This window comes from Arachis hypogaea, chromosome 8 (assembly GCF_003086295.3).
Source record: "Arachis hypogaea cultivar Tifrunner chromosome 8, arahy.Tifrunner.gnm2.J5K5, whole genome shotgun sequence".
NCBI lineage: Eukaryota > Viridiplantae > Streptophyta > Magnoliopsida > Fabales > Fabaceae > Arachis > Arachis hypogaea.
In genome coordinates, this window is record NC_092043.1 from 7002771 (window position 1) to 7016883 (window position 14113).

At 35.7% G+C, this 14113-nt stretch overlaps 1 protein-coding gene across 13 annotated transcripts; it reads left to right on the top strand.

Moving 5' to 3' along the window:
* The first annotated feature begins 1160 nt into the window (after positions 1-1160).
* Positions 1161-13469, top strand: LOC112705878 (uncharacterized). Of its 13 annotated transcripts, none has more exons than XR_011864497.1 (6): positions 1217-2083; positions 2156-2238; positions 2349-2463; positions 4831-9610; positions 9721-9835; positions 12623-13469. XR_011864497.1 is itself a non-coding variant. In XM_072200506.1 (4 exons), exons 1-4 carry the CDS (start codon positions 1983-1985, stop codon positions 4005-4007), a joined length of 357 nt encoding a protein of 118 aa, XP_072056607.1. In that variant the 5' UTR covers positions 1239-1982; the 3' UTR covers positions 4008-4587. The 13 variants fall into 13 exon arrangements, 1 of the variants encoding a protein (XP_072056607.1); XR_011864496.1 differs by having other exon boundaries at positions 12639-13469; XR_011864495.1 differs by lacking the exon at positions 12623-13469 and adding an exon at positions 12004-12307.
* Positions 13470-14113: the final 644 nt, after the last annotated feature.

Below are 14113 nucleotides of genomic sequence, written 5' to 3' on the forward strand. Positions count from 1 at the left end.
TTTGACTATTTTTAATACTTTAAATTTCTTCTCAGAACTATGATTGATGTTTTCTATGATAACAGCCTTTGGTATTTTTAAAATATATATTTTTTTTCAATTTTCTATTATTCATAATAATTACGATAGTTATGTTATATATTTTAATAATTTATGTAAGTAAATAAACTAGAAAACAATCAAATCAAATTATGACGGTAAATAAATAATATAGAATAATATTATACATTTAATTACATTATAATTAGCTCATGAATAATGTATGATTATATTATTTTAGAAAAATATTTTTATTATAATTATATTAAATTAATATTTAATATATTATTTAAATCTTTTTTTATATAACAATAATATTATATATATTTATATATCACTTTTTTAAACTCATTCTTATAAATATTGGCATATAATTAATATAGATAACATATATATTTAGTAAATATCTTTATTAAATTAATTATAATGATTAATACAAGATAATCTCATAATTATAACCTAATTATAGCAAGATTTTTCATAAAAATAATTGACTACTAATTTAAATATAATTGATAGAGTTAAATTGATACAACCAATAAGATTGAGAATATGTAGCAATTATAGCAATTATTATATCAATTATAATAATAATTCACGTGACTTCATAGTAATTTTTGAATTATAATTGTCACATAATTATACTTAAATATTATTTAAATTTAGATGTTTTATAGGTAATATTCATTATCACATGAATTATCATCATTACTTAATAATTGTAAGACCCAAAACCTTTAAAAAAGGGCTATCATTAGTTAATTTCAAATTCAGTATTTCTGTAGCTTTAATTTCAAAAATTATCTTATTAAAGGTAATTAGAGCAAGTTTTGATTTATTGAATTTGAAATAAGTTATAGTTATTATCTAATTTTATAATTATTAGATTATTTTCTATATTTAAATTATAAAGTTGTCAGTTATGAAATAATAGGAATTTTATATGATTTGGACTAAATAATTTATATTTTAAGATATTAATACTACTATTTGAAAAAATGAAGAAATTAAGTATATTATTTCTAATTTTTAGATTTGAACGTTTTATTAAAAATAAAGTGTGAAATTGATAAGCAAATAATATTTTTATATGTTATTATTGTTGGATTAGAATTTATTTCTAATTACTATATTGTCCCTATTTTTAAGTGAAATTACCATAATGCCCTTAACCTTAATTTTCAAAATGAAACCCTAACCCGGTTACCTGGTTTTTCCATCAGCAACGCACCTCTTCCCCCCTTTTCTCCATTCACGCGCAGCAGCAATAGGGGAAAAAGGAATTAGGCAGCAGCCTCACCTCCCTCAACGTAGCAACACACAACACCCCTCCAACAGAAACAGAGCAGAGAGTGAGAGGCTGAGTTGCGGCTGATGAGGGGAGGCGGGAAGCCCACCGCGTCGCGCCGCCGCGTCATCACCAATCTTGCTTGCCCGGCCGCCGTGAAGCTCGTCCCTGCCATGGTCTGTCACTGCCTATCACCGTCGGGAGCATCCTTGTCGTCGCCACCATGAAGCTGCCGATCTAGCCTGAGTAAGAGAGAGATCGAGACGAGCTTTGAGGAAGGGAGAAGCTGCACTGTCAGCGTCGCACAGAGAGGGACTCGCCGCAAGCTCCGTCGTCCTCACTGCTATGCCACCATCGGGCCCGCAATCGTGGAGGAAGCACAGCGCCGTCGTGGGTCCATTTCCACCGAACTTGAAGGAGGAGGAAAGTCGAGACTGGGCGATGTTGGGAGAGAAGGAAATGCGAGCTGGAGGAGCTACATCCAGTCGCCGCCGACGCGCCACTGATTGCCGCCGTTCCGCCGCAGCGAGGGCCCCTTTTCTGCTAGATCTGCCGCCGTCAAGCATGAAGGGAGGAGGAAATGGCGTCGCGAGTTGGGGATGATCCTTTTACGGCCGTTGGATCTGACTGGAGAGGGAAGTGGTGACGGTGGTGGATGTTGGTGCTGGTTAGCACCGTCACTGCTGTTGGCCGTTCGAACTGCTCTGCCGTCTCTGCCACCGGAGAATGCAGCTTAGTCACCGGAGAACTTTGCCGGTAAGGGTTTTAATTTGCAGTTTTGGTTATTTTGGATCTTGAAAATGTTTTAATGCTATGAGATTTTTATAGTTGATCCATCAGAGCTTTTGGCTGCCACCGGAGCTGTTGTCAGGGCCGGTTCAAAATCGCAACTGCTTCGTGTTGTTATTCCGGTAAGAAATTATGTTTCAAAAAGCCTCGCGTTAGTTTTCGATTGTGTTTGGTTAATAAATGAGTTTTGCTAACGTGGGGTCGAGTCCTGATTATTATATGTTGCGATTAGTGTTGCTATGGTTATTGCAAAAGTGGCTGGGAGCTGAGGTTTTGGTTGCCGGTGATTTCGAGTTGAGGTGGAAAGAACTCCGTGAGATGTTTGGGTTATGGATTTGCGTTTTGAGGTAGGGGCGCTTTCCAAAAACTATATTTTTATATATCGAAATTATTATATATGGATACTGTTGTGAGAGAATGTGTATTTGGTGATTGTATCGGTCTTATGTATGGTTTGATTGATTATGTACATTTGTTGGTTGGATTGTTGTGTGGTTTTGTGAAACAAAATGTTTTTGGAGTTGATTCTTTTAAAGCTTTGATATCGAAGTTTAATCCGTTGAGGATTGATTTGAATTGAGTCGATTATTTGATGATGTGAAAAGTCGAATGCACTTTTGAATTCAACCTGGTTTACTTTAATTGACTTGGTTTAGACAAATAATTTGTTACTGAGCCGTTTCTTTAAAGCTGTAGAAATGAGTTAAGTCGGTTGATATTGAGTTGATTTTTGAAATGGTTTCCTTGAGATATGCCACTGAGGCGACTGTTGGATTTAGCTTGCTTTTGAATTGATTTCTGGTTTTGAGCTGTTGAAAAGGAATGAGAAACGGTTTAGTTGGGATCCGAACCGGGTGGCAAAAGTCCAAGTTTTAAGGGAGGTGTTGCCAAAATTTTTGTAAAATCCTAGTCTTGTTTGAAAAGTTATTTAAAAAGGGTTGGATTTGAGAAATTGTATTATTTGATTTATTAAGAGAATATTTATGTTTTCAGGCTTAATTTATTTGATGAACTTTATGCGTTGAGTTCGGCTCATTTAGAAATGAACTATTTTTACCGTTTGAATCACTAAAGGAAAGAATGATGCTCTAATATTGATTTTAATATAAAAAGGAGATTTTAGTGATTTTAAAGGAATCTAGACTTTTGATTGAATAATCAAGTTTGAGGCAATTTGGAAGAGTTAGAAAAATGGGTTCCAACAAGAAACCTGAAAGTGGTTTGATCCAAATGAACTGGTTCCATTTTAAATGAGTTGATTTTTGGACCGGGTTGGAACTTGTGATTTTGTATGGCTGATTTTATAGTAAATTCAGTTTTATTTACTTGAACCGAAAATCTATGATTTTAAGAGTTTCAATGAATTTTAAGGAATTGATATAGGTTAACCTTCCCTAAAGACTTGGAACTCTGTCGGAAAATTTTTGTTATAAAACCCATTGTTGGATGGGTGATTTTTGAATGCTTTGAAATAAATCCTTAACTTGCCATGGTTTTGGAAGTTTTGGAAAGAGAATGCCGAGAGTGGCTTTATTTTAAAAAGGGAACTCACTTTGAGTTAATTTGGCTTATGAGCCTGAGATGATTTGAGAAATGAGATCTTTAAAGCCAAGACTGAAAAGAGTTGAAATTTGATTTCAAAGTGAAATGGCTTGAGAAAAGTGATTTATGGCTTAAATGCCAGTTTTATGAATTTGATGATGTTGAACGGTGGAAGTGCTGTTTTGTTGTGGGCCGGAATGGCTGTGTATGATATTGATTTATGACTGATTGCCAAATGAGTTATGGGCCGTATGACTGACTATGAATTATGAATTTAAGCCAGATGGATGAGATGGATGTTGATCCATGGCTGGGACTGAATGAATATATGCTTGAGATACCTGAGTAGTAGCAAGGGTTGTGGTTCGTCCCACTTGCTCCAAGTCAGAGACTGTGACGCCTGAGTAGTAGCGGTAGTAGTGGTGATTCCACTCGCTCCAGGTTGAGCTTTTAAACACCCGCCTAGGTAGTAGCCACAGTAGTGGTTATTCCACTGGCTCTGGGTTGAGCGGGTAGTAGCAATGGGGTTGTAGCTCAAATCCACTTGCTCCACGATGGGTGTTTCTGTCCACGGTTAGCTACCAGGACGTGTTGGGTTGGCTATATAACCGACAGATGATATCATCAGTCACTAGGAATAGGCATGCATCATCTGCATTTATGTGACATTGTTTGGGTGTGCATATTGTACTTGGTTTGCCTTTGTGACTATTTGAGATTAACTGCTACTTGCTATACTTGCTGTAACTGTTTGTTTGTGCTTGAACCTCCTATCTGTGTTTGCAACTGGGACTCTATTGGATTGTGGTGATTGGTTGTTGTTGGATTGTTTGGGCCTAGGGCCGTGGTTGAAATGATATGGACCAATGGTTGGTTTCGGTTTTGTGTTTCTGATTTGGAATAATATGAAAGGCTATTTTTTGTTTAGCATAGATAAACCTTTTGAAAGGCTTTCGAAATATTGTTTTAAATGAACAGTTTCCTCTTTTAGAAAGGGATTTCAGATTTTCTCTTTTACTGTAAACCATTATTTTTGAAAAGAGGCATAAGTCAGTTATTAATCACTGGTACGGTTTATCTTCACGTATCCTATTACAGTAATTCCCAAAATCCCTCTACTGAGAACCCTTTCGAGGATGATGTTCTCACCCCCTACATTTTTCCCCTTTCAGATATGGATGCAGAAGTCAAGAAGAGTGTATTTAATTATTGTTGAGATGCTCTGTGTTGCTTTAGATTATTATTTATTGTATCGTCGCCTTTATCTTGATATATTCTGTAAGAGGGATATGAACTGTATTGGATAATGCTTGTAATATTATTTATGTATATGTCTATATATATATATGTGCTCTTGTGAGTTGTTGTAAGTGTATCGAATGTATGGATGTACGTTGTATAGCAAAAGTATTTTTGGGAGCGGTATTGCGGTTTAAAGTTTTAAACAGGCTCATATTTTAGTATTAAATAGTATAAATGTCATCGTAATGTCCGAGCTATCAAAGTCACGCAGCCGGAAGCGTGGGCTTTGATTGTTAGGGTGTTACATTATGGTATCAGAGCGGCCTTTCCTGTAGAGCCTGAGGAATGGACCGACTATGCTTCAGTTGCATACTCTGAGCGTTTGTCATGTACTAGGTCTTGTCGAATGACGAGAATTAGAGCTTTATGCACATGACGGTCTATTGATTAACGCTGTTAGTATTGCATTGCATGATTCTTTGTATTAAGTTTGGCCGGTTAATACTAGTGAATTATGTCTATGAAAGCACTAATGGGTTATCATAGACGATATATGAGTTTTGAGCAAAGCGAATAACGGGTTTTGGGAATGTTGGAAACTATTTCTCGAGGCTATTCAGTTGTGTGTTTTGGATTTTGTTCGAGTCGACCTGTTCTTTCATAGCCTAACTTGAAGTTCTTGTTTGCTACTCCTCGTGAAAAGTAATTTGATATTTCAACTTTATTCCTCCATTCACATGCATTCTTGTGGGATCTAATTGCATATGCTTGTTTAACATCCTTGTTGTATCCATCTTTCTTCGTTTAAATTCTTCTCCTTGATTCATGTGTTCTTTGATGTACCTTTAAACTGTCTTGATGCGATGTGCCCTTTAAGTCCCTGTTCAAGTCCATTTTTAGAGAAATTGTTGATTCGATTTTTCTCTTATTTGACAGTGATAACAGCCAGTTTTGAGATTTTTATGAAAATTGCTGTTGAATAGATATATACTTATCTATATATGAAACCTTGAAGATTTCTTATACAGTTTAATAACTATTTATTTCTAATATCTCGCCTGTACTTTTACTGGTTTATGGAACTACATTTACTTTAAATTACAATTTGACTTTCTAGTAATTTTACTATAGTTCCAATGCACATCTTCATTGGATTATGTACTTGGATATTTTTCAAAATTTTGAAAAGAAAAGATTTACCACTTTTGTCTCGATTGAGTTTCGTTTGATGAACTACACTTGATTTATTTTTGGTTTGAGTTTGATTTAGCATACAACATTGTTTATGCCATTGTTGCTTCTTTTGAAAATGTTGGACTCATAGTTTTCTTCTTATGAACGGACTAAATTCTCTCTTAATCCTTCCATCTCTACGGACGCCATACTTGACTTTGTCTTTAACTAATCTTTTGCACCTTGTGAATATTACCATTGGTTTTGGTTCTCCTTCTCTTGTAAATTTCATCCTTATGTGAGTCAGTTTGATTCGTTTTGAATTAGTGCATCGTTTATCTTCTCATTGTCTCTAACAGAGTTTTTAGTCAAAGATTTATCCTTGAGGAATTACTAATGATTGAGTTGTCTTTTCCTATGACTTTTGTATTCTTTTGGATCAATTGAAAGCTTATTGGATGTCTCATGCCTAGTGAATCTTGTTTAAACTACTTTGGTTTAAGATCTTTTCTTGTATGGCTTGACTCCTTTTAAGTACATCCTAATTTTCTTGAATATCCTTCTAAGATGGTGATTTCAAGTATACATTTGGAGTCTTGTTTTGAATTTTATAAAGCAAATTGAATTCTTTTCGAAGAAGTTCCAAATCAAACTTATTTTTCAGTTGCTTGGTTGTAATTGAAACCATTGTCCAATCTTGACAAATTGTTTTAAAGTTGGCATGCGCTATTTTAAATGAAGTATTGAAAGTTTCCTTATTTAGTGAAAACCGGTTCATTTGTAACGCACCACTTATTCCCTTACCAAATGGTAAGCAAACTTTTACCTCGGATTTTCTTTTCTAAATAGCGAGTTTAACTTCCTCTTTCGTCCTTGCTACAAATGTTATACACGCTTGTTTGGATATAAACTTTGAGTATTTTTGAACAAGCATTTGATTACTTCCGAGTTTTTATGAACTACTTTTGGTTAAGATTGTGCACCTAACTGACTTTCTAAAATATTTGATGAAAATATTTTAACTCTTAGCCAAAACTGTGTGCATTTTATTTTTAAAACTCTACAAAATCTACTTCAACATGAATTTGCATTAAAGCAAAGCCACGATTATGCTTTTGTTACTCTTTTGAAGAATGGTTGCTGCTTAACTTTCTTCTAGACTGCGAAGTGATTTTTCCGCAAGTTTTCTTCTTTTAAGAACAATGTATTTGAAAGTATTTTTTTAATCGTGCTTTCGAGTTCTGTGAGCTTTGTCTTGAGTTTAAGATATTCTCTTCTATAAACATCATACTTCTTCGACTCAGCTTGAATTTGTCCAAACTAATGCACTGATTTTTTTTTCCTATTGATCCTGTTCGATTCCTCTGATCCAAGTGTTATCTTTGGAGTTGTCAATCGATTTACTTCTAGCAAACATCATTGCTCGAGCATCCTTGTTTATCTGGAATTGGATACATTCTCTCAAATCTATGAATATTATCCTCGACATTTAACTCTCCTTTTTAAAATCTTGTATTCTTCTGAGTAGACTCAAGAATTATTTTGATATCACGTGTGATCTATAGATGTAGTAACGCGATGCGTTAGTTCTTTAAGACGTGATATGTGCATACAGAAGTTGAAACGGTAGGTGTACAACGTTATGAGTTGTGGGTGTATTGTTCCTTGCGAACGGATTTGCGGTTGTCAGGCTTATGATCGAATATGGGAATTGTAAAGTGCTTGATGGAGTTGGAAAGTTGAAGCTTTGAGGTTGAGATGAGATTAGTGTGCGGATGTTGAGCACGTCGTTGTAACCTCATCCTGTTTTATGACCTTTAATGTCTTGCCTTACTATCACCTGTTTGACCCATGTCATCTTTTGCATTTGAGCCTATCTTGTAATGTTTGCCTTGAAACCATACTCCTACCTTTGTATCTTTATGCATACGACCATCCAAGTATTTGAAAACCGTATATATGTTTATATGTTGAGATATATTTTTGCTTCTTCCTTAAAGGTGTTCAAGGGTGAACTGTTATGAAATTTCTTTCGTTTTCTATCAATTTTTTAGGGCAAAAATTTTTATAAGGTGGGTAGAATGTAAGACCCAAAATCTTTGAAAAAGGGGCTATCATTAGCTAATTTCAAATTCAGTATTTCTGTAGCTTTAATTTCAAAAATTATATTATTAAAGGTAATTACAGCAAGTTTTGATTTATTGAATTTGAAATAAGTTATAGTTATTATCTAATTTTATAATTATTAGATTATTTTCTATATTTAAATTATAAAGTTTCCAGTTATGAAATAATAGGAATTTTATATGATTTGGACTAAATAATTTATATTTTAAGATATTAATACTACTATTTGAAAAAATGAAGAAATTAAGTATATTATTTCTAATTTTTGGATTTGAACGTTTTATTAAAAGTAAAGTGTGAAATTGATGAGTAAATAGTATTTTTATACGTTATTATTGTTGGATTAGAATTTATTTCTAATTACTATATTATCCCTATTTTTAAGTGAAATTACCATAATGCCCTTAACCCTAATTTTCAAAATGAAACCCTAAAACCCTAACCCGGTTACCCGATTTTCCCATCAGCAACGCACCTCTTCCCCCCTTTTCTCCATTCACGCGCAGCAGCAATAGGGGAAAAAGGAATCAGGCAGCAACCTCACCTTTCTCAACGTAGCAACACACACACAACCCCTCCAACAGAAACAGAGCAGAGAGTGAGAGGCTGAGTTGCGGCTGATGAAGGGAGGCGGGAAGCCCACCGCGTTACGCCACCGTGCCGTCACCAATCTTGCTTGCCCGGCCGCCGTGAAGCTCGTCCCTGCCATGGTTTGTCACTGCCTATCACTGTCGCGAGCCTCCTTGTGGTCGCCACCATGAAGCTGCCGATCTAGCCTGAGTAAGAGAGAGATCGAGACGAGCTTTGAGGAAGGGAGAAGTTGCATTGTCAGTGTCGCACAGAGAGGGACTCACCACCAGCTCCGTCGTCCTCATGCTGTGCCATCGTCGGGCCCGCAATCGTGGAGGAAGCACAGCGCCGTCGTGGGTCCATTTCCACCGAACTCGAAGGAGGAGGAAAGCCGAGACTGGGTGATGCTGGGAGAGAAGGAAACGCGAGCTGGAGGAGCTGCTCTAGTCGCCGCCGATGCGCCACTGACCGCCGCCGTTTCGCCACGCCGAAGGCCCCTTTTCTGCTAGATCTGCTTCCGTCAAGCATGAAGGGAGGAGGAAATGGTGTCGTGAGTTGGGGCTGATCCTTTTATGGCCGTTGGATCTAACCGGAGAGGGAAGTGGTGACAGTGGTGGATGTTGGTGCTGGTTAGCACCATCTCTGCCGCCGGAGAATGCAGCTCAGTCGCCGGAGAACTTTGCCAGTAAGGGTTTTAATTTGCGGTTTTGGTCATTTTGGAACTTGAGAAGGTTTTAATGCTGTGCGGTTTTTATAGTTGATCCACCGGAGCTTCTCGCTGCTGCCGGAGCTGTTGTCGGGGCCGGTTCAAAATCGCAACTGCTTCGTGTTGTTATTCCGGTAAGAAATTATGTTTCGAAAAGTCTCGCGTTAGTTTTTGGTTGTGTTTGGTTAATAAATGAGTTTTGGTAACGTGGGGTCGAGTCCAGATTATTATATATTGTGATTAGTGTTGCTATGGTTATTGCAAAAGTGGCTGGGAGCTGAGGTTTTGGTTGCCGGTGATTTCGAGTTGAGGCAGAAAGGACTCCGTGAGACGTTTGGGTTATGGATTTGCGTTTTGAGGTAGGGGCGCTTTCCAAAAACTATATTTTTATATATCAGAATTATTATATATGGATACTGTTGTGAGAGAATGTGTATTTGGTGATTGTATCGGCCTTATGTATGGTTTGATTGATTATGTACATTTGTTGGTTGGATTGTTGTGTGGTTTTGTGAAACGAAATGCTTTTGGAGTTGATTCTTTTAAAGCTTTGATATCGAAGTTTAATCCGTTGAGGATTGATTTGAATTGAGTCGATTATTTGATGATGTGAAAAGTCGAATGCACTTTTAAATTCAACCTGGCTTACTTTAATTGACTTGGTTTGGACAAATGATTTGTTACTGAGCCGTTTCTTTAAAGCTGTAGAAATGAGTTAAATCGGTTGATACTGAGTTAATTTTTGAAATGGTTTCTTTGAGATATGCCACTGAGGCGACTGTTGGATTTAGCTTGCTTTTGAATTGATTTTTGGTTTTGAGCTGTTGAAAAGGAATGAGAAACGGTTTAGTTGGAACCCGAACCGGGTGGCAAAAGTCCAAGTTTTAGGAGAGGTGCTGCCGAAATTTTTGCAAAATCCTAGTCTTGTTTAAAAAGTTATTTAAAAAGGGTTGGATTTGAGAAATCTAGACTTTTGATTGAGTAATCAAGTTTGAGGCAATTTGGAAGAGTTAGAAAGATGGGTTACAAAAAGAAACCTGAAAGTGGTTTGATTCAAATGAACCGGTTCTGTTTCAAATGAGTTGATTTTTGGACCGGGTTGGAACTTGTGATTTTGTATGGCTGGTTTTATAGTAAATTCAGTTTTATTTACTTGAACCGAGAATATATGATTTTAAGAGTTTCAATGAATTTTAAGGAATTGATATAGGTTGACCTTCCCTAAAGACTTGGAACTCTGTCGGGAAATTTTTGTTATAAAACCCCATTGTTGGATGGGTGATTTTGAATGCTTTGAAATAAATCCTTAACTTGCCATGGTTTTGGAAGTTTTGGAAAGAGTATGCCGAGAGTGGATTTGTTTTAAAAAGGGAACTCACTTTGAGTAAATTTGGTTTATGAGTCTGAGATGATTTGAGAAATGAGATCTTTAAAGCCAAGACATAAAAGAGTTGAAATTTGATTTCAAAGTGAAATGGCTTGAGAAAAGTGATTTATGGCTTAAATGCCGGTTTTATGAATTTGATGATGTTGAATGGTGGAAGTGCTGTTTTGTTATGGGCCGGAATGGCTGTGTATGATATTGATTTATGGCTGATTGCCGAATGAGTTATGGGCCGTATGGCTGACTATGAATTATGAATTTAAGCCGGATGGATGAGATGGATGTTGATCTATGACTGGGATTGAATGAATATATGCTTGAGATACCTGGGTAGTAGCAAGGGTTGTGGTTCGTCCCACTTGCTCCAGGTCAGAGACTATGACGCCTGGGTAGTAGCGGTAGTAGTGGTGATTCAACTCGCTACAGGTTGAACTTTTAAACACCCGCCTGGGTAGTAGCCACAGTAGTGGTTATTCCACTGGCTCTGGATTGAGCGGGTAGTAGCAATGGGGTTGTAGCTCAAACCCACTTGCTCCGCAATGGGTGTTTCTGTCCATGGTTAGCTACCAGGACGTGTCGGGTTGGCTATATAACCGACAAATGATATCATCAGCCACTAGGAACAAGCATGCATCATATGCATTTATGTGACATTGTTTGGTGTGCATATTGTACTTGGTTTGCCTTTGTGACTATTTGAGATTAACTGCTACTTGCTCTACTTGCTGTAACTATTTGTTTGTGCTTGAACTTCCTATCCGTGTTTGCAACTAGGACTCTGTTGGATTGTGGTGATTGGTTGTTGTTGGATTGTTTAGGCCTAGGGCCGTGGTTGAAATGAGATGGACCGATGGTTAGTTTCGGTTTTGTGTTTCTGATTTGGAATAGTATGAAAGGCTATTTTTGGTTTAGCATAGATAAACCTTTTGAAAGGCTTTCGAAATATTGTTTTAAATGAACAGTTTCCTCTTTCAGAAAAGGATTTCAGATTTTCTCTTTTACTATAAACCGTTATTTTTGAAAAGAGAAATAAGTCAGTTATTAATCACTGTCACGTATCCTATTACAGTAATTCCCAAAAACCCTTTACTGAGAACCCTTTCGAGGATGATGTTCTCACCCCCTACATTTTTTCCCTTTTAGGATATGGATGCAGAAGTCACGAAAAGTGTATTTAATTGTTGTTGAGATGCTCTGTGTTGCTTTAGATTATTATTTATTGTACCCTCGCCTTTATCTTGTTATATTCTGTAAGAGGAATATAAACTGTATTGGATAATGCTTGTAATATTATGTGTGTGTGTGTGTGTGTGTGTGTGTGTGTGCGCGCGTGTGTGTATGTGTGCGCGCGCGCTCTTTTGAGTTGTTGTAAGTGTATCGAATGTATGGATGTACGTTGTATAGCAAAAGTATTTTTGGGAGTGGTATTGCGGTTTAAAGTTTTAAACAGGCTCATATTTTAGTATTAAATAGTATAAGTGTCGTCGTAATGTCCGAGCTATCAAAGTCGCGCAGCCGGAAGCGTGGGCTTTGATTGTTAGGGTGTTACAATAATAATAATAATAATAATAATAATAATAATAATAATTTTGAATTTATATAAGGGAAAAAGACAGATAGGTCCCTGACTTTTCAAACTTTTGACAAATACATCCCTGATAAAATTTAAATACAAAAAAGTCCCTGACTTTAACAAACGGAGGACAATTTAATCCTTCTGTCTATTTGCCTCTTATACACCTAACGGAACTGGCTGATGTAGCTGAAACGGTGTACAGGTGTCCGTTACAGTGCCACGTTGGAAGGGGAAAAAAGTTCGAAGGACAAATAAGTCCTTGACGTCATTTTACAAATAAAGTTAGAAGGACAAATAGGTCCTTGAGAATTTTTTTTTTCATTATACTTCTATTATGCTTCTATTATAAGAATTTAGTTTATAAAATTAGGCTAATTTTTTTTTTGTATGGAAAAAATATTGGTGTTTTTGTTGAAAATGGGAGAATGTAGTGTAATTATAGATGGGTGGATTTTTTTTGTGGGAAGTCAACACGTGGGGGGCGTGGTGCAACACGTGGGGGGCGTGGTGAACACGTGGTATCATTCTGGCCAACACGTGGGGCGTGTTGAACACGTGGCAGCATCTTAGCCAACACATGGGGGTGTTGAATAATTTCTACAATACTGTAATACACTTCAAATGTCAATATTCAACCAAAACACCAATTTTCTTTCCATATTAAAAATAATTTCTGATAAAATTATGCTTGTATTTTGAAATCTAGTTAACTTGTTTTATTCTATAATTTAAATTATTTGTATTAAAATTGTAGAAATTGGGCTTGTTATGTTTCTACTCTTTTTCTTAAATTGCATTAGTTTAGTTTTAGTGCATTTGTGTATTATATTAGAATTTGTTAAATTGCATTAGTTCAGTTTTCATCATACCAGTGGCATTAGTTAGCATCAGTTCATTTATGCATCAAGTTAGCATTAGTTCATTTGTGCATCATTCATGTATTAAGTTAGCATTAGTGCATTTGTGTATTATATTAGAACTGGTATTTTTATGCATAATAACATTACGAGAATATATATTTTTTTAAATTATAGTTCACTTTGTTCTAACAGTATAAATTATGCATGACACAAAAGATTTATAAAATCAAACTACTTTTACAAAAAAGTCGTAAGTTGACAAAAGTTTTTTACTAAGAAGACCAAGATATCTGCAGATAAAAAATTAAATAATAAGATTTTTAGTTATTATTTTTATATGAAAAAGCCTAATTTTTTATTAGTAATTAATTTTAACATTCGTTATCTAAAATTTAAAATAATTTAATGTGTATAATTTTACATTTAAAATATTTTAATTGTAAAAAAATATCGAATGACATATTTTGATTTGTCAAATTATTAATATAAAATATAATTATATATAGAGTAAAAATAGTAGAGAGAAATATAAAAATGGAGAGAGGTAGACGAGAGAATTTAGGAAATGAGTTTATTAATTTTGAAAAAAAAATTCTCAAGGACCTATTTGTCCTTCGAACTTTATTGTAAAATGACGTCAAGGACTTATTTGTCCTTCGAACTTTTTCCCCTTCCAACGTGGCACCGTAACGGACACCTGGACACCGTTTTAGCCACGTCATCCAGTTCCGTTAGGTGTATGAGAGGCAAATAGACGGAAGGACTAAATTGTCCTCTGTTTGTTAAAGTCAGGGACTTTTTTGTATTTAAATTTTGT